This window comes from Schistocerca serialis, chromosome 7, assembly GCF_023864345.2.
Source record: "Schistocerca serialis cubense isolate TAMUIC-IGC-003099 chromosome 7, iqSchSeri2.2, whole genome shotgun sequence".
Lineage (NCBI taxonomy): Eukaryota > Metazoa > Arthropoda > Insecta > Orthoptera > Acrididae > Schistocerca > Schistocerca serialis.
In genome coordinates, this window is record NC_064644.1 from 365,024,317 (window position 1) to 365,045,709 (window position 21,393).

At 43.0% G+C, this 21,393-nt stretch overlaps 1 protein-coding gene across 1 annotated transcript in view; it reads right to left on the reverse strand.

The window, feature by feature from the left end:
- Nucleotides 1-21,393, reverse strand: part of LOC126413092 (furin-like protease 2) — a 714,734-nt gene that overhangs the window by 14,281 nt on the left and 679,060 nt on the right. The window contains exons 20-21 of the mRNA XM_050082987.1: nucleotides 12,673-12,948; nucleotides 5,886-6,139 (exon numbers count right to left, since the gene is read on the reverse strand). Coding sequence (XP_049938944.1) covers nucleotides 5,886-6,139; nucleotides 12,673-12,948 — 530 coding nt within the window. The remainder of the gene's footprint in view (nucleotides 1-5,885; nucleotides 6,140-12,672; nucleotides 12,949-21,393) is intronic.

Genomic DNA, 21,393 nt, shown 5'->3' on the forward strand with positions numbered 1-21,393 from the left:
AGGTTCCCTCAACATCTATAACACCATACAGTATCTTATGATTTTAGCTCTATCTAAGCATTCCCTCTATGTGTAACGTTGTAGAATATATCCTTCCATTTCGTTGCTTTTGATAATATTGTCGATAAGTATTTCACTAATGTGACTGGTGAGGCTAGTTCAGCATCAATGTAGTAACTGCGTATTACTGATTTCTTTTTCTTTCATATCGGTATCATACTTCCTACGTAAACAGACTAGAGTTTCGTTTAGTCATTTCGCAACAACACATTCGTTGTGACTGTGCTATCGTGAAGGAAAAGTCTGCGAGTACTGTTGGCACCATTAGATTTATCGCCTATCGTCAGCGAGAAAGCTACAGTATTATCATAACTCTCTTGAAGCGTTACATTCCATTGTACTGGACCATCACTGCGCGGTATAATGTCCTAAGTTTCGTTAGCCAAATCCGATTAGAGCAAACATAATATTCGTGTTTAAAAGTCTTTCCGACAGAAGTCTACTGGTGGTGCATCTTGGCACAGACAACGCCTGTTGCCAGAGACACGTCAATGCGAACAACTTTTGTTGAAGGCAAACAAAATGATCGCTGACGCCTCCCAGCGACGCTAGGCGTCCTTTTTAGTATTTGCCGTCGCTTGCACGGTGAGATTTCATCGAACTAGCGTAGTCTACTAACCACGTGTGCAGCATATTACATCCCTTAGTAAACAGGTTCTGTGATTTTCAGCAACAGAATCATAAAAAAAATTTCCAAGCATAGAAAGATATGTTAGAAGCGAATAAGGGGCTTCACTTTTAGCTCCCTACCTCGAGGGAAAGGTGACTGGATGATATGCAATATACTTCGCATATGAACGTCTCCTCTCGGAGGCATAACCAGCATTAGACAGAGCCTAATATCGCCGGATGATGATGATGTTTGGTTTGTGGGACGCTCAACTGCACGGTCATCAGCGCCCATACAAAGTCCCAATTGTTACATAGTTCAATTTTTTCTCAATCAACTCTAGCCTCTCCCAAAAATGATGGTGATGAAATGATGAGGACAACACAAACACCCAGTCCCTGGGCAGAGAAAATCCCCATCCCGGCCGGGAATCGAACCCGGTACCCCGTGATCCAAAGGCAGCAACACTAGCCACTAGACCACGAACTGCGGTCTAATATTGTCGGAAAGAGCAACGGACATTTCGTCTCTAACAAAAGTTGTTCCACACGAAGTGATCTGTCACTCCTAGATATTCTCTCTCTCTCTCTCTCTCTCTCTTTCTTTCTTTCTCTCTCTATCTCTCTCTGTGATTTAGTTGCACTACCAACGTGTTTTTTACAACCTCCTATGTTTTCATATACCGCGCTGATTTTCGTATTCACTCTCTCACTACATGCAAACTCCTAGTCCTACAGAAAAACTGAACAAGACATTTTTGCAGGATATTTAATCTTCTTAGATTTTGTTATATGATACGTTTTCGCTAGCGACCTCACATCAAGTTTTTCGAGGAAAACGTACCAAAGTGACATTAAAAAGAGACTTCGTTGAATAACTCGTAAACGGTGACCTCCAGTGAAAATTTATCCCAGTTCCAAACACGAGGTATTTCACTGTTCGTGTTATACACTTCTAGAGGTTGTAGAGAGTTTTTAGTAGATCAAGTTTTACATAGGAACCCATGCCCGGAAACGTCATCCAGCGACGCCTCAGACCATCAGGCGTCGGCGTTCGTAAATGTATGAATATTCAGGGTTATTCCGTGATGATGTTAGAAGCTTTCTATGATGATTGAAAAGAATAAATGTATTAGTTTGAGGAAAGGATCCCCGCACCGGAAACAAACCAGTCGAAAGCAGTAAGCGAATTCCTTTCTCACACCTCTGACAGTGGAATAAATATGCTGATACTGTTGTTGCTGAGAAATTTAGGCAATTTTCAAAGGTTGTAGAATTTACAAAAGCGAGAAAAACTGTTTGGTAAACATGGCCTCTGAAAAGCATATCTTAAGAGCTATCAACAGTTGTTCAGTACAGGAGATGTGTTTCACATTAGCGAAGATGCACAAGTGCACACAGCTCGTCAGGTATGCATTTTAGAGCCCATGTTTAAGGGACATTTTACCCTATTTTGATCCATACTACCACCTCTGAAAGTCGCTTACCCCATAATTTAGCGGCAACAGTACCAGTATATCCATTCAACTATCAGAGACATCAGAAAAGTTTTTGCTTGTAACTTTCGGCATGTTCGTTTCCGGTACAGGGACTCTTATCTCAAATTGATACATTTAACCTTCTCCATAATCCAAGAAAGTCTGAAACATCATCACGTAATCACCTGTATAACATACATTTGCAGGTACCGGCGCCTATGATTTTGACGCTCTGTGACGTCGTTGGGTGATGTTACCGGAAACGGGTTCCTATATAAAACTTGATCTTCTAAGGTATTGCAGGATGCATAAAAGCCATAGGCAGGCAGCTGAAAATGGGATCAGAAACCGTCTGAAAAGCCTGTAAAGGTGTTGTAGAGTGGGTTGTGCTGTTCATTAGCAGTTCATTAGCAGTGAAGTTAGCCTATCATGTCGTTCCACGCGCCGAGTGACCACCCAAATACAATTAGTGTCAGTTGTTCTCTTAGCTTAAATAATAGCTCACTACCTGCTCAGCCTTTGGATAGCGTTCGACCGTTATTACCGACCCACATCCCATTTTTGTAATGCCCTTCTGTTCAGTTTAAGGAAACCAAACGCGAACATGTTTGGCGACACCATCTCTCTCGCCCAAATTTTCGTGACAACGGCCTGATTGGCTAACTTCAAGGTTAATTAACATGGAGTAACACAGAAATTTTATCTTACAATCATGTCTCAGCATAAGAAACCCTACAACACCCTCTTAAGCTTTTCGAAGTGTCTGCGATCTCCTTATACTGGACATCAGGCAATAGCGTTTTACACGATTAAATCTAAGCACTTCCTTATATTTAGGTGTATTATTTGCGAAATATCCGTGGCGTTGAATTTCTGTCGGTTTGGGGAAGGCATGCATATTTCGCGACATAGTAACCATATCAGTCCCTTCAAGCGAGAGCTGGATGTCATTGGTTAGTATCGGACAGCACATTCCATGTTATTTGTTGGCTGCAAGCAGGTAGTATTACATTTTGTTGTATCTAGAGAAGTGTAGGCTGTGACAAGGCATAGGTGAAATAGCATCTATGGGAACACGGTAAGTACATATTACAACGAACGTAACAGATTACTAAAATTTTAAATTTTTGTCCTTTTTATTTCCTTAATAGGAGATTAAGAAAAAGTCAGGACATAGAGGGACTGAAAATTATGCGAAAGGAGCAGTAGAAAAAGTGAGATTTCTTGAAATGGCAGGTAGTGGGAAATACTCAGTTCTGAAAAGTACTTTAAGTAATTGACTTAATACTTGACCGGAAATCAGAGAGGCTAGCAGAAGACCTGTTTATCGAAATACCGAGTTCACTCCGAGAACAAATTGTGATGAATGGGGAACAATATTGTACAATCCATGAAATATTTTGCAGAACTCTGAGTTCAGTACCACATTTTGTAAGACAAAGCTCATGAAAACTGTGCGCAAGTAGAGCTGTACGGTGATTTGTTCATGTGTGATAAATGTTACACTAGAGGTCAATTTACTGGTTTAGGTCGGTTCTTTTTTTAAAGTTTTAATAAGTAACTGTAGTACGCCAAAAAAGCATCACTTTATCGAAACACCTTGACTGTGTCCTATAGCGTCTTACAAGTTTCGTATTTAGCTGAAACGTGCCTGCAACCTTCGTTGGAAGTGGTGCAAAAGAGTGGCGTCCTGAGACCTCACCTTCTGGCTTCACGACGCTTCAAACAGAAAGTTTTGCGAAAAGAAAAGACTGTAGTTCAGAATAGCATGTGAGGTGTGTGGAGGGTGACTGGAGTCACATGGGCACCAGATTCACCACAATTTTGCCGAAAGCCTTCCTGGACGGGTCACACGACGAAATGGTCGTCGCACCCCCTCTTAATTACATTTCACGCGTGCTTTCGATGGCTGCGATGGAGGTAAGCACTGGGAAATCCAGAGTTAAAACCACGTGATTTTCTTACGGGTAGCCGAGAAAAGCATTTCAGACACACCTGCGCTCAGTATCGACAAGAAAAGCCCTGTGGGCGCGGTATCAATCAGCCCGTTTCAAGAGGCGTTGATTTCCAATATTTCGTGTCGAAAACGACAGATCTCTGTGCGAAGAGCGACGGGACGACGATCTTGAGAACGCTCAACACTGTTGACACTTCCCGGACGATTAAACTCTAATCTAAGGATGTCATGGGGCTGCAGACACAATGAAAGTGATCGACTACTTTGGAGTGTTGCTCGCCTGCAATTATTTCTCCGGTATGCGGAGTGAAACCGCTGAGGATCGTTCAAAACCGTTCCTGGGTGTGTCTGTTTTCAGCCCTCAATATATAACGCTGTCACGTGTCATGATAACAGAGGGCTGAGCATTGACATGTGAGTGAATAAAACGGCAGAGGATCCCTCGGAGCCACCCATGCACGTTTGCTGAGCACGTTGCAAATGGGCCAGTCAGAGACTTCGACAGCGATTCAACTGAGTGGTTCCTTGCAGCTTATCTAGTGCCTGAACACAGGGAAGACCACGTAAGAGGTGTCGAAGGGGCTGCCTGCCTTAGGCGAAAGATCATCCATAAGGCCTCACTCAGCTGAATGTTACAGTGATGCCGCGATGTAATTCCCAATTCTTCAGCAATGGTAACGAATATTACTCCCAGAGCGAGATTCGGGAGAAAAAATGCTTTGTGGCAATCCTCCCCCTGCACGATGCTTGTCGTGTTCGAAATTTCTGTGTTTAGAATGTTCCTACTGTTGATACCAGTCAAGGGAAAGCACCAAATCTTCCTGAAGAATAAACATCAGAATAAAATATAAGAATTAATATAAAAATTGAGGTAAGAATGAAGTATAAGTATATAATAGTTTAAAAAGTTTATAACCACTCAAAACATTATACACATATATACAAATATGTGAGAGTTATTGTGACACCAAATACAAACTTTAAAATTAATATAACGTCCTAGTAACATGATAAGAAACATTCGTGTAGTTATCTTCAATGGAAATTTGTACATAAATTGAAAAAATAATAAAATAAAGTAAATACAGACAATAATCAAGTTTCGAACACAGGGCAAAAGTGGGAAACCTTGATGCAAGCCACTCTGTTACCGCGTCGTCTGATCTCATCGAGCGCTAAAAGACATCTGAATTGCGTCGAAAACTTTGGCCGTAGTTTTTCAGAAATGATCGAATACCTACAGATAATCTCCTCTTCAACTGTGCGGGATTTCTGGGAAATCGGGTTATGGCAATTTCCGTGCTCTTTCATAAGGTTTATACCTCGTCATTGTTTATCTTAATTTGAGTATATATTACAGCCCAGATACAAAGCATTTTGATACAGAACGGACTTTTTAGACGATATAATTTCATATCCGCTATAGGCTTAACACTCAAGAATTTTAAACGATCATAATGCAAAGGTGTCAAAAGTAGAAAACATTGCGAACGTCTGTCCTTATGTGCTACGATCTTCAGTTTCATAATTTATTAAGAAACCTATTTCTAACGTGATTAATGTTAAACAATCTTTAGATGAAATTATGATTTTAGGAAGCATGCACATACTCGCAAGATGATTAGATTGAGGGCTCCCGTAAGGAAGATATGTTTTGTGTGTGTGTGTGTGTGTGTGTGTGTGTGTCTGTGTGTGTGGGAGAAAGAGAGAGAGAGAGAGAGAGAGAGAGAGAGAGAGGTGGGATGTGGGGGAGGCAGAGAAAGAGTGAGAGTCAGACCCACCTGCAGAACGGTGAAAATTACGGTGAAGAGGCAGACGGCGGCGATGCAGCCACAGATGGCGAAGGCGACGACGACGAGCGGTCCACCCTCGTGGCCGTGGAGGACGGCGGGCGCCGCTTCGCCCACCCCCGGCAGGTAGGCAGCCCCGCGCGACGTGCCGCCCGCCGCTGGCAGCTCGCCGCCGCCTTGTTGCTGCTGCTGCTGTTGCTGCTTGGTGCGGCGCTTGCCCGCCAGCGACCAGCTGTGGCACTCGCCTGCCACAGAACCGCAGAGCGGGCGTGTCACCCAGCGGCGACGTGGCTTACGGCCAACGCTGCCTGCTGCTTGCTAAGCATGCGTCTCTCTCTGCTTGTGACTAACAACCACAACTGTACAGGTCGTGCAATGGAATACGTTGTAACAAAGAGAACATTTTCTGGCCTAGCGACTGCAAGGACACTGCGTCCTCATATGGGACATAATCAGTGGCGTGTACACTGACGGAAAAATTCCATAACCAATCAGTAATTAATGTAGAGTAATGAAATTTCGAAATACACCTGCCTAGGCAACATACACTACTGGCCATTAAAAGTGCTGCACCACGAAGATGATGGCCTACAGGCGCGAAATTTAACCGACAGGAAGAAGATACTGTGATATGCAAATGATTAGCTTTTCAGAGCATTCACACAAGGTTGGCACCGGAGGCGACACCTACAACTTGCTGACGTGAGGGAAGTTTCCAACCGATTTCTCATACACAAACAGCAGTTGACCGGCGTTGCTTGGTGAAACGTTGCTGAGATGCCTCGTGTAAGGAGGAGAAATGCGTACCATCATGTTCCCGACTTTGATAAAGGTCGGATTGTAGCATATAGCGATTGCGGTTTATCGTATCGCGACATTGCTGCTCGCGTTGGTCGAGATCCAATGACTGGTAGCAGAATATGGAATCGGTGGGTTCAGGAGGGTAATACGGAACGCCGTGCTGGATCCCAACGGCCTCGTATCACCAGCAGTCGAGATGACAGGCATCTTATCCGCATAGCTGTAACTGATCGTGCATCCACGTCTCGATCCCTGTGTCAATGATGGGGACGTTTGCTAGACAACAACCATCTGCACGAACAGTTCGACAACGTTTCCAGCAGCGTGGACTATCAGCTCGGAGACCATGGCTGCGGTTACAATTGACGCTGCATCACAGACAGGAGCGCCAACGATGGTGTACTCAACGACGAACCTCGGTGTACGAATGGCAAAACGTCATTTTTTCTGATGAATCCAGGTTCAGTTTACAGCATCATGATGGTCGCATCCGTGTTTGGCGACATCACTGTAAACGCACATGGGAAGGGTGTATTCGTCATCTCCATACTGGCGTATCACCCGGCGTGATGGTATTGGGTGCCATTGGTTACTCGTCTCGGTCGTCTCTTGTTCGCATTGACGGCACTCTGAACAGTGGACGTTACATTTCAGAGGTGTTACGACCCATGGCTCTACCCTTCATTCGATCCTTGCGAAACCCTACATTTCAGCAGAATAATGCACGACGGTGTGTTGCAGGTCCTGTATGGGCCTTTCTGGATACAGAAAATGTTCGACTACCGCCCTGGCCAGCACATTCTCCAGATCTCTCACCAATTGAAAACGTCTGGTCAATGGTGGCCGAGCAACTGAATCATCGCAATACCCCAGTCACTATTCTTGATGAACTGTGGTATCGTGTTGAAGCTGCATGGGCAGCTGTGCCTGTACGCGCCATTCAAGCTCTGTTTGATTCAATGCCCAGGCGTATCAAGGCCGTTATTACGGCCAGAGGTGGTTGTTCTGGGTACTGATTTCTCAGGATCTATGCACCCAAACTGAGTCAAAATGTAATCACCTGTCAATTCTATTATAATATATTTGTCCAATGAATACCAGTTTATCATCTACATTTCTTCTTGGTGTAACAATTTTAATGGCCAGTAGTGTATTTAAGAGCAAGATCGCAGATTAAAGTAGTATCGAGAAAAGCCAAACCTGAAATGCTGTTATATTAATAACCGGCGCTCACTGGAAAGCAGTTGCTGAATGGCAGCACAACAAGTCGGATCACCAGACATGTACAAATTTGCAGTCAGGGTGCGTGGGATAGCTACCGTAGTTCTCCAGCTGCCATACAAAGGCGCTGTGCTCCATAAGGGTGTAAGTTTCGTTTACAAGGTATGGACTGGGTCCTCTGATCCAATTGAACCGATCACTGACAGAAAATGGGCATGTTCGGATACTTGGAGACCAATTTCGATCATTCAGTGATGGTACTTTTATGAACGTCCATTGCCCATGTCACCAAGCCACAACTACTAGCGATTCGTTTGAAGAACATTCTAGACAATTCGAGCGAGTGATTTGGTTACCCAGATAGCTCTATATGAATCACGTCGAACATTTAGGGGACATAATCGAAAGATCACTTCGTGCACAAAACCCAGGTCCTGCAATTCTGTCGAAATTATGGACGGCTATAGGCGTAGCAGTATTCCTGCACGGTACTGGGAGGTATCCCATGACTTTGGTCACCATAGTGTAAACTGACATTCACTCTCCTATATCAGCACCCAGATATCCGTGATTAAGTTAACTCGTCCTCTTCCTGGAACTGAACAAGGAGAATGCAGACTTACGTTTTCCTTATATGAGTAGCGTTTCTGGTTCAAATGGTTCAAATGGCTCTGAGCACCATGGGACGTAACTTCTGAGGTCATCAGTCCCCTAGAACTTAGAACTACTTAAACCTAACCAACCTAATGACAGCACACACATCCATGTCCGAGGCAGGATTCGAACCTGCGACCGTAGCTGTGGCGCGGTTCCACACTGAAGTAGCGTTTCTGCCTTCTATTCATGGGTGTACATGGTATTCACACAAACCTTCAACGGAGGACGTTTGACTGAGTGAGTGGTTTGTATTATAGAGAAAATATATGTACTGCGTTTCATATGAGGTTTGTCTAAAAAGTAATCTTATATATTTCTTAACTGACGAACAGTGCAGACCTCAGTTTCGAACGCTACGCTGCCCATTCACCTGGTGACCCAGCTGTTTATGTCAGACCGTGTATCTGCAGCCTGTCGAAAAAAAATGAGTACTGTTTTGAGGGAACTACAGATCAGCGTGAAACTTTTAGTGAAAACAGGAAAAATCCACTGCAGAGGGGCCATTCTTCATTGAAACGAGGAATGTCTTTCACGCATTCGACTTTCTGAGTGATCTGAGAGCTCAAAGAGGAACGAGAAGAGACAGAACGTAAGTTATATTTAGGGCAATACTCAGCATTAACAATAAACGGAAACACTGGGAATGGTGGAGATTTCCTCCCAAAACACCATTGGGTGAGTATTGCTACAGTTGCTAATATTGTAAAAATCGACAAAGAAATTGTTCAGTTGATTTTACATGACAGTTTTCACATAACGTGGAAGAATCTGACACATGCCAAGTCTTTTATGGTTAACAAGGGGACTATAGGATAGTCGAATGTTAGAAGTTTGTTATATTTCTTTTATGAGAGTGGCAGATCTCAGAGATAAATCTGCAAGAGCACTTCCACGCATCTCTAAAAAGTTCTTTGAAGATTTCCAAGATTCTTTAACCGCCTAACACTGGGAAATTATTTTGATGCGTCGTGTGTGACTGTGGTAGGATGCTTGCCTGCCATATAGATGGTTCAGGTTCGACTCCTTTCACTTTGAATTTTAAAGCCACTGTTGAAACCTTCCTCTATTTCACTCATTGCTTCTGCGATGTACATACTGAACAATAGGGGAGAAAGACTACATCCCTATCTTACACCATTTCTAATCCCTGCAATACGTTCTTTATCGTCCACTGTTACTATTTCCTCTTGACTCTTGTGTCATTTTGTATATTACCTGTCATTCCATAGAGCTACCGCTATTTTACTTATAATTTCGAAAGTATTGCACCACTTTCCATTGTCGAATGCTTTCTCCTGGCTGAAAAATCCTATGGACGTCTCTCGATTTTTCTTTATTCTTTCTTCCATTATCCACCGAAACGTCAGAATTGCCTCTCTCGTACCTTTACCTTGTCAGCAACTTGGATGCATGAGCTGTTAAGTTGGTTGTGCGATAATTCTCACACTTGTCAGCTCTCTCAGTCTTCGGAATTGAATGGATGTTAGCTTTCGGAAATCAGATGGTATGTCGCCAGATTAATTCATTCTACAAACCAAGGTGAGTAATTGTTTCGTTGCGACTTTCCCAATGATTGTAGACATTTTCATGGAATGTTGTATATCCTTCTGCGTTATTTTATCTCAAGTCCTGCAAAGCTCTCTTAAATTCTGATTCTAATACTGAACGCCCTGCCCGCATCTCGTGGTCGTGCAGTAGCGTTCTCGGTTCCCACGCCCGGGTTCCCGGGTTCGATTCCCGGCGGGGTCAGGGATTTTCCTCGTGATGGCTGGGTGTTGTGTGCTGTCCTTAGGTTAGTTAGGTTTAAGTAGTTCTAAGTTCTAGGGGACTGATGACCATAGATGTTAAGTCCCATAGTGCTCGGAGCCACTTGAACCATTTTTGAACTGAACGCCTATCGCTTCTAAATCAGCTCCTGTTTTTTCATCTATCACATCAGACAAATCTTGCCCCTGATAGAGTCCTTCAATCTACTCTTTCCACCTATATGCTCTCTCCTCTCCATTTTACATAGTAATTCCCATCACATCCTTCTAACGGAAGTTTTCCTCTATCAGCCATCCTTTTCCAAGTATACTTCTTTCTCTTGTCATTCTTGAACAGAGAATCGCTATTACTATCTGGAATTTGTTACAGAACCCTATTACCATGTCTCATCTCTAATCCCTTGTCCCTACCCCATATTCTCCTGTAATCTTTATGTGCTACATTACCCACGGAATATCCTCATATACGTTCTCAATCTCTTCATCTGCAGCTAGCGATGTCGGCATGTGTACCTGAATTATCGTTGTCGGTGGTGGTTTGGTGTCGATTCTGATAAGAGCAGCCCATAACTGAAGTTCTCACAGTAACACACTGTCTGCCCTACCTTACCGTTCATGACGTATCCTACTGCCGTTATTCCTTTTTCTTCTGCTATTGATGTTACCCTACACTCATCTAACCAAAAATTCTTCTCTTCTTTCCACTTCACTTCACTGAGTCTTCTTACATCTAGATCAAGCCTTTCGGATTTTCTAGCTTCCCTACAACGTTCGAGCTTCTGACATTCCATTCCCTGACTCGTAGAATGTTTGAATGTTATCCTTTCGTTGGTTATATAATCTTTTTCTTCATGGTAGCCCCTCCTCCCATCGTTTGCTGCTCGCCCCCCCCCCCCCCGAGATTCGATTGGGGTACTATTCCAGAGTAATTTGCCCATGGAGAGATTATCATAACACTGTTTCAATTACAGGCCACATATCCTGTGGATACACGTTACGTTTCTTTAAGGCAGTAGTTCACATTGACTTCTACAACGTCAAACTATTGCTCATTGCTGATTCTTCCTCCGTCAACGGCAGTTTCCCACATCAATGACAAGAGAGTGTCCTGGACTTCTGTCCACTCCTCTCTCTACATTGACGTCGCCGTTGGCAGAATGAGGGTGATTTCTTACGCCAAAAGTCTTCAGCTGCCAATGCTGATTATTAATCGAAATTTAAGCAGTGGCGTTTTCCGAACCCAGGACATTTTGATTATTAGTCAAAGACGCTACCCCTAGTCTGCAAGTGCATCATTAGTAGCACTATCATACCATAAATTTCTGTAAATGTGTATCCATTGATTTTCTTTTATTACATTAATGTATGCGGTATGTTTCTCCGTTTTATTCAAATGCTTCATAAGATTAACCTCTCTATTCCGTCTTCTGTGAATGTCACGTTCAGCATTAGCAACGAATCTTTCGCAGGATTCACCATGGTATCTTTTTATCACATTTTTTTGTTTTATTTCTATTTTGTTTATACGTATATTTATATTCCAGGCTTCATTTTTTCACATTTGTAAACAAGTGTTATGAATTTTTTGTTTACCTATAATATTGTTAGCAACTTCTGCATTCCATATTTTCAGACTCCTTGTAGCGATTGCTACATTGATTTTCGATTGTACTTCGTTAACTAATTTCAACATTGTTGTTTTTGATCTTTCTCGATCTCCGGCAATATTGTACTTAATTTCAACCATTTGCAATTCCTGTGTGAGTCTGTATTGATATAAATTCCTTATGCTTCCTTCTTAAGGATGCGCGTTAATGTTCAGAATGTCATGTAAGTTGTTGATATCTCGTATTTTACCGATTTTTCATTTTTATCGCAATTAAATTGATTGTCATACAACAATCTTCCAGCACTACGGATTCAACATCCCTTGCTTATCCACAGAAGATTAGTAGATTTCAGACTTTTCTGACCGCAGTGGATGCCCTCGACACCTAAGCACTGCGTTATATGATGGGGCATTGGTACTGTATACTTCCACCAACTCGGAGTGGATCGTTGAGGGTGCATTCCACATTAAATGCAAAAAAAAAAAGCTACCTCATGATACCCTACTTTGTCAGTAGGCTGCAGCCTGTGTTTATCTCCTCTAGGCTCCTCCAGCATCATGCTACGGTATGCAGTGCAGGGATTTCACTGTGTATCATGACAGCAGACGTATACTGTCACACAAACACAAAATTAATTATGTAACTATATTTTGCGTGCGAATCGTTACAACTGAACGACTGCCCCTCACATCGGGCAGACGTTCAGTGTCGCTGGTGGCCTACCTGTTCGGTTGTCGCAGGGGCAGCAGTCAGCGCGCGGCTCTCTGGCGCAGCAGGGCACGCAGCGGCCGGTAGCGGGCTGCAGGCGCAGCGGCGACGCGCACGACGTGCAGCCGCCGGCGCCGGGACCCGAGCACGTCCGGCACGTCGCGTGGCAGCGCAGGCAGCGCTGCGTCAGCGGCTCGTAGTACTGCGCGTCCAGGCACGACACGCACAGTCCCGCAGCCACGTCCAGCTCGGCGCGCGATGGGCACGAAGTGCAGTGCAGCGGACCCGGGCCTGCACGCCGCAGCGAGTTCGTCATTATACTTTATTCTCGTTTCCGTTTCCCTTGCAGACTAGTGGGGAAGAGAAACAAAGGCAGTTGATTTATGGAGGTGAGTGGAGATTGGAAAAAATTACTCCTGGGCCACAAATTGTGAACTAAGATTTGAATCCATGAACGGGGTAAATACTACTGCCTCTGCTGCGACATCATAGATAAATTGCGTTTGCTTTGACCACAAAGATTTAATTATGAAGGGGAAGGCCAGAGGCATGAATACTTGACCAGATCCACTCGAGGAGTAGTCTCAGGTCGCACCTGATGAAGGTAACAAGCTACGTTACCGAAATATCGTGGGAGCCGGAACACTCGGCAACCCAAGATGCAATTACATCGCCTGAGAAATTACTTTAATTAAGTTGTGTTTCTGATAGTGGCTATCTTCACAAGCCCATGAACGGACTGGTGTCAGGGTTATCGTCCATGTTGTTGCTACAAATCATTAATACGTATTTACACTTATGATTTGCACTTACAGCATAGATGAGACTTGTCACTCAATTTCAGGACAAAGTTACAGTTAAATTGTACGGAAGTACGCCGGCCGGAGTGCTCGAGCGGTTCTAGGCGCTACAGTCAGGAACCTCGTGACCGCTCCGGTAGCAGGTTCGAATCCTGCCTCAGGCATGGATGTGTGTGATGTCCTTAGGTTAGTTAGGCTTCATTAGTTCTCCGTTCTAGGGGACTGATGACCTCAGAAGTTAAGTCCCATAGTGCTCAGAGCCATTTGAACCATTTGTATGGAACTACACTGAGCCTCTTCTTGCTGTACTGCCAGGTTCAGAGTATTTATGTCGCAACTCTCGTCTCGTCTCCTCACTACAATGTAAACAAGTCGGACATTAAGATATGATAAACTTACAGGGTATTTGAAGACAAATAGAAAATATTTTAGAAATCTGTATTGTAGACTTATGCTCAAAAAATATGCAGTGTAATGTGTGTCCAAGTTTTCTTGGTTACAGGGCTACAGCTGGTTACATCTACACCTGAATCATCATCGATGCTCTGCAAATCACTCTAAATGCCAGGCAGAGGGTTTAACGAGCCACCTTCACAATAATTCTGTATTACCCCAATTTTGAGTAGCGTGTGGCAGAAACAAACACCAATATATTTCTGCATGAGCTCTGAGTTCCCTTATTTTATCATGATGATCGTTTCTCCCTATGCAGGTCGGCGTCAACAAAATATTTTCCCATCCGCAGGAGAAAGTTGGTGACTGAAATTTCGTGAGAAGATTCAGTTTCAATGAAAACGCCTTTGTTTTAATGATGTCCACACCAAATCTTGTATCATGTCCTTGACATTCTCTCCTATTCGTCGATAGTACAAAACTTGCTGACCTTCTTTGGACTTCGTTAATCCTATCTTTTATGGATCCCAAACCTCGCAGCCGTACTCCAAAAAAGGACGGCCAAGCGTAGTGTAGGCACTCCCTTTTGTAGACATTTAGCATTTTCTAAGTGTTCTGCCTTCCCCACAACATTTTCTATGCCTTCTTTCCAATGTAAGACAATTTCTAGGTATGTAGTAGAACTTAGAACCTTTAGATTTGACCTATTTAATGTGTAACTGCGGATTCCGTTTAGCACTCACATGAATGACCTCACATTTTTCATTGCTAGGGTCAACTGGCAACTTTCGCACCATACAGATATCTTTTATAAATGGTTTTCCAATTTTTTATCTTCTAATGACTTTGCTAGACGATAAACGACAGTATCATCCGCAAACCACCTACATCGGCCGTTCAAATTGTCTGCTAAACCTTTTATGTAAATAATGAACAGCAGAAGTCTTGTAACACTGTCTTGGGAAACGCCAGAAATCACTTCTGTTTCACTCCATGATTTTCCGTCAATTACTACTAACTGTGACCTGCCTGAGAGGAAATCGCAAATCCAGTCACACAACTGAGACGAAATTCCATAAGCACGCCATTTGACTACAAGCCGCTTGAGAGTTACTGAGTCAAAAGCTTTCTCAAAATCTAGAAATACGGAATCAATTTTTTTAAAAAAATGGTTCAAATGGCTCTGAGCACTAAGGACATCACACTCATCCATGCCCGAGGCAGGATTCGAACCTGCGACCGTGGCGAAAATACACGCAACATTTCTTGTAGGTAAACAGATAATTGTGTTTAACAAGAACGATGTTTCGTAAATACTCATTGACTGTCTGTAAATAGATCGTTCTCTTCCAGATAATTCAGAATATATGTTCTAAAATCATGCTGCATATCGACGTAAATGGTATGGGCCTGTAATTGAATTGATTATTCCCACTGCCATTCTTGAATATTGGTGTGATCAGTGCAACTTTCAAGTGTTTGGGTATGGATCTGTCGTCGAATTACCGGTTGTATAAATGTTACGTATAGACCTATTGCAGCAGCCCATTCTGAAAGGAACGTAATTGGTATAGAGTCTCCAGCGGAAGTCTTGGACTTGTTAAGTGATTCAAGTTGCTTCGTTACTTCGAGGATATCTACTCGTAAATCACCTATGTTGGCATTTTTTCTTCATTCAAAGTCTGCAATATTTATGTCTTCTTCTTTCGTGAAGGAATTTCGGAAGGCTGTGTTTATTTGTTTTAGCAGCAGTGTCATCGATAGTATTTCCGTTGCTATCACGCAGAGAAGGCATTGAGTTTGTTTGCCGCTAGCATACTTTACTTACGATCAGAATCCCTTTCGATTTTCTGCCAGGTTTTGTTCTGGAAACAACTGTAAGTTTTTCACATTAAAATCCGCTCTAAATGTGTAGATTTTGTAAAAGTTCGCCAGTCTTAAAGATTTTGCATTCGGTTGAATTTCGAAAGCTTTTTTCGTTGTTTCTGCAACAGTATTCTGATTCGTTTTGTGTACTTTAGTGGAGCAGCTCCGTCGTTTGTTGTTTTATTTAATATAAATCTATTATTTACGGTCGATACTATGTTTTGAATTTAAGCCTTATCTGGTCTACACTTATCCGTACACTGTTAACTTGGAAGGAGCGGAGATAGTATCTTGGGAAGGAGTCAAGTGAATTGTTAACTGCTGTTTTGAGTAGGTTTATTTTTCGATTATTTTGAGTTAGAAGGGGCGTTCAAAAGAAACGAGCCGCAGGCATATTTACAGAAACCAGTACCTGTGTGTTAGAGGTACTGACCCTGCCTCTTGAGTCACTTGTCCTACTGTGACACAAGGCGGTGAAGGCCTGTCTCATAAAATTCTCGGGGCTGCAATGCTAACCTGTTCCGCACACACGTCTTCCGAGGTGAATCGTTTGCCCTCAAAGCCTTTTTATGGGATCCAAAAATTGCCTAATCACAGGGAGATAGGTCCGGACTGTGTGGAGGGTGGCCGAGAACCTCCCATTTTAAATTTTGCGTGAGTGCCGCCACTGTATCGGCCGTAAGAGGCTTTACATTGTCGTGGAGCAGAATGACCCCATGGGTGAGATTGCCTGGTCGTTTTGATTTGATCGCCTGTCAAAGGGTGGTCTAGGTTTGCAAGTAACGCTGAGCATTCAATGTTGTCTCGTGCTGCAGGACACTGCTCTTCCGTTGACGCCCCCATGTCCCTGTTTGCAATGCGACTGGCAGCGTTGGACGATTGCTGCATGCTGCTGCTAGCGCTGTATAGTCACGTGACGTGTACGTGTGCCCTCTAGCGACGTGCTGTAAACTTCCACGCTCTGGTCAGAACCACACCTCGTTAAACACACTACGATATTACCCTCCTGTCACCGATCTGTGCATTCCAGACTCCGGCTCGTTTCTTTTTGAACGCTTCTTATACAATATTCAGTCTCGCTACGACAACCCTGTGTTCTCTAATCCGTGTATCCGTTTTGATGCTCGTTATTAGCCAAGGATTATTTGTTGCTAAGAGGTCAAGCGTGTTTCCACACTCGTTTACTGTTCGAATTTTCTGAGAATGTGTTTAGCACAATTTTGGACGATATTTTTTACCTTCCTCTGGATTTAAACGTGTATTTTCGCCAACATATCGCGTTAAAGTAACAATCAACTATAACTGTTGAGTTGGGTGCGTGCTTGAAACTAGACTAACATTTTCTCTGAAACTTTCAGCAATTGCATCATTTGAGTTGGGAAGTCGATAAATGAATCCAGTTATTATTTCGCTCCGTTTGCGAACAATGACCTCCAGCTACGCTACTCCTATTTCAGTTTCGCTACAAGATAAACTGTTTCTATCAATGACGAACACACCACCGCCTACTGTGTTTCCTTTTCAACACCATTAGATCCTGCGCAAAAATTTCGGCTGAACGTATCTTCGGCTTTAGTCAGATATCAGTGCCTGGAGCAACTTGAGCATCAGTGCTTTCTATTAGCGCTTCCGCTTCTGGTACTTTCCCGACACACATACGACAGTTTCAAACTGTTATATCGATGGTTCTGTGCTGCAAAAAAATGGTTCAAATGGCTCTGAGCACTGTGGGACTTAACTGCTGAGGTCATCAGTCCCCTAGAACTTAGAACTACTTAAATCTAACTAACCTAAGGACATCACACACATCCATGCCTGAGGCAGGCTTCGAACCTGCGACATAAGGACATCACACACATCCATGCCCGAGGCAGGATTCGAACCTGCGACCATAGCGGTCACGTGGTTCCGGACTGTAGCGCCTAGAACCGCTCGGCCAAGGCGGCCGGCTCCGTGCTGCACCTGCACCCTTTGACCCTGAAGCCCTTTTTGTGTTTCCCCGAGACCCTCTAACCTAAGGAATAATTTTTTATTTCTAGGGATTAGTTTATAGAGTATCACCTCTTCTTTAATGCTGATCTATACAGACGACCAAGAACGTTAAGGAATTAGTTTACGGGACACAGGAAGGCGTGCTGTTCCCAGATAGAAGCCGCTCGTTGGCTTATTAAGAAGGGTCATTTGTACCTGATAGCCTGGAAGTGGTTTTTAGGCGATTTCCCATATTCGGTTAGGTAAATACTTGTCTGGTACCCACGAGACTTCTCAGATACTAGCTAGGCAAACATCTGTAGAACTTTCTCACACTTGGACATGAGATAACACCAGAAATAGGCATATGAACCGAAAATCTGTCCTTATGGAAATGGTGATGTCATGAGGGCCATCTGACCAACCACTACTACTAACACTGCCTCATCCGAAATAGCGCTGTGGATACGTGGAGAAATGATGGGAAGAGGAAGTAGAATAATTACGTTTTGTAGATCTGATTGTGTGGCTGTGCATGAGTTTACATAGCTGAATTATTCAACAGTGATTATGCTTGTTATTTGCTGACAGTTCCTACTATATCATTAAAGCAGAGTGGTCAGCACTGCAATATGCCATGCAAAGTGCCTGGGTTCGATTACCGGCTAGGTCAGAGATTTTCTCTGTTTGAGGACTAGGTGTTGTGTTGACTGTATCATAATATCATCGTAAGTGACATGCAAGCCACCAAATTGGCGTCAACTAAAAAAAGTTACACGAAGCGGCTGGACTATTCGTCGGGAGGCCCGAGGCATACAATATTTCTTTTCATTTCATTAAAGCATGCCGTACATATTTACACGTTCTGAGCACTCTAATACGCTATTTGAGTTCAGGTTTTGTAACCCACCTTCCAACAGTATTTGAACAGGTTCCTTTCGCTATAGGGATAACCACAATATGTCAACAAAACTCGGCCCCTGCTCGTTCTAGTATTCAAATGACACATCGTCTGAAGCTGATACTCCCCAGAAGATGGTCATGCTTCTTGGCCACTAACGTCTCCAACCTCCCAATTGAGTTTTTGCCTTCAGTGATACTACAGAACGACTGGGTCGACTTATTAACGTTTCTGCGATTGCAGATATCGTCAAGATGACTTCAGAAATGTTACGCATGGTTTTGACAGGAGAATCAGAGTGTATTTACATTTTAGGAAGATCTAATGAAAATCGACACTGAAATGAATCACTTGCCTTTGCTTAACACATTCTGTCAAGAGTTTCGGTTACTTCCTAACGGGTGTATCTCCTGAAGGATTAAAAATTTGACACGTACTATATAGAATGCCTTTTTTAGACTTAGTAATTTCTGCCACGTGCTATAATATTTACTGTTCTTCCAGAAACACCCCGCATAGTAAAACGAAAAGATATTGAGGACTGTTAATTTACATATTCGTAATTATTTGGTGACCAAAGACTTCGCTCATAATAGCTCAATCTCGGACTGAAAACGTCCTTGGCAAAGAGAACAGAGGAGCGGACAGTACTTCATTAACTATCTTGCTCTCGGGGTAGGAATCAGCCCCTAAAACAGTAACTTCTTGTTGTCTATAAGGTACAATACATTTGTAGAATTGTGGACAGTTGGGAATGTGAGTCTCACGGGAGGCGTGCAAGGGATAAGTCCCTGCAGTCGCGCTATTCATCTGTGTCCTCGGTGGCTCAGATGGATAGAGCGTCTGACATTAAGCAGAAGTTACTGTCTTCGTATTTATAGTTAAAGGCTACCCAGCCATTGACCTTCGTCTGTGTGAATGCACACAGGTTGCCCAAACTCTTACAGGAATCGCCAAAGCGTGCGCGAGTAATGAGTGGGTGGGCAGATGTCTATAAGGTACAATACATATGTAGAATTGTGGACAGTTGGGAATGTGAGTCTCGCGGGAGGCGTGCAAGGGATAAGTCCCTGCAGTCGCGCTATTCGTCTGTCTCCTCGGTGGCTCAGATGGATAGAGCGTCTGCCATGTAAGCAGGAGATCCCGGGTTCGAGTCCCGGTCGGATCACACATTTTCAGCTGTCCTCATCGAGGTATAACAACAACACCTGTCGGCAGCTGAGGTTGTCAGTTAGTCATCATTTAGAACGATATAAGGTACTCAGGAATGAAATAAATAGGACACCTAGAGCAGCCAAGGCTAAATGGCTGCATGGAAGATGTGTGGGAACCGAAAAAGAAATGTTCGTCGGCTCGATCGACTCTAAATATAGATAACTCAGAAAAACGGTAGTGAAATTATAATTAAGGGTGATAACATTAATATTGCAAAGGGAATTCCGCTGTTGCATGCAGAGGAGATAGCGGATTGGTGGGAAGAGTACACTCAAGCCCTCTGTGAAAGGGAGGAATTCTTTCATTCTGCAGTGGATGAATAAATTGCGGTCGATGTGGAAGAGATAGGGAAATCAGTATAAGAGGAAAAAGTAAAAGACCTCTAGTAGAATTTATATCAAATAAGCCAGAAGGGGTAGAAGACATTAAGTCTGGATTTCTAAAGTCACTGGGTGAAGCGCCAACCAAACGACTATTCATGTTGGTGTGTAGAATCTATCGTTCTGGTGACGTACCATAAGACATTCGGAAAATGTCATCCACACTATTCCGACGGCAACAGGGGCCGATAAGTGCGTAAACTATAGCATAATCAGCTTAACAGCTCATGCAACCGAGCTGCTGACAAGAATAGTAGACAGGAGAATGGAAAAGAAAAATGAGGATACGTTAAAGGACAACCAGTTTAGATCTGGGGATGCCAAAGGCCTTAGAGTGGCACTTTTGACGTTGAGCTTGATGTGAATAAGACTGAAGATAAATTAAGGGATGCTAACAGGATTTGCCGACCTAGAAAAGCGTTCTACAATATGAAACGGTGCAAGACGTTTTAAATTCCGAGAAAAACAGGAGTAAGCAAGGAGCGGGTAATATTAAAAATGAAGAAGAACCGTGAGGGAACAATGAGACTGGAAGACCAAGAACGAAGTGCTCAGATAAAAATGGTGTAGGACAGTCATGTAGTCCTTCTCCCATTCGTTCAATGTATACATCGTAGAAGCAGTAACGGAAATAAAAATAAGGTCTCACAAAATCAGTTACTCAGATAAGCTTTCTGGAAAAAATAGCAAACAGAACTGGTCTCAAAATTTCAGTTAAAGAAAATAAAATTCATGGCAAATATAAAAAATTCACCAAAATTCATATAAACAGAAACAGGTAAAATATAGCGGGTAAATAAATTTAAATATCGTGGAGGGCCTATACAACAGATGTAAGAACTAAGAAAATTGAAAGGGCATATGGTTTGACCAAAAATATTTACAACAAGAAATGTACATCTAGAAAAGCAAAAACTACAACACTACACCACGTTGTACGACCAGAATGTTTATACGGATCTGAATGCCAAAGGAGGAACTATAAGATGCACAGACTAGAGGTATTGGAAAGAAAGATTATTAGAAAAATAATGCGTGCAATAAAAACTGCAAATGGTTGGAAAATAAGAAGTAATAAGGAGAACTACAAAATATAGAGAAAAACCCGAAGTAATGGCCAAACGACGATTAACCTTTTTCGGACGCCTCTACTGGATGGACGTAAATAGACTAACAAAACAAATAATCCTATATTTCTGGAAGAAGAAAT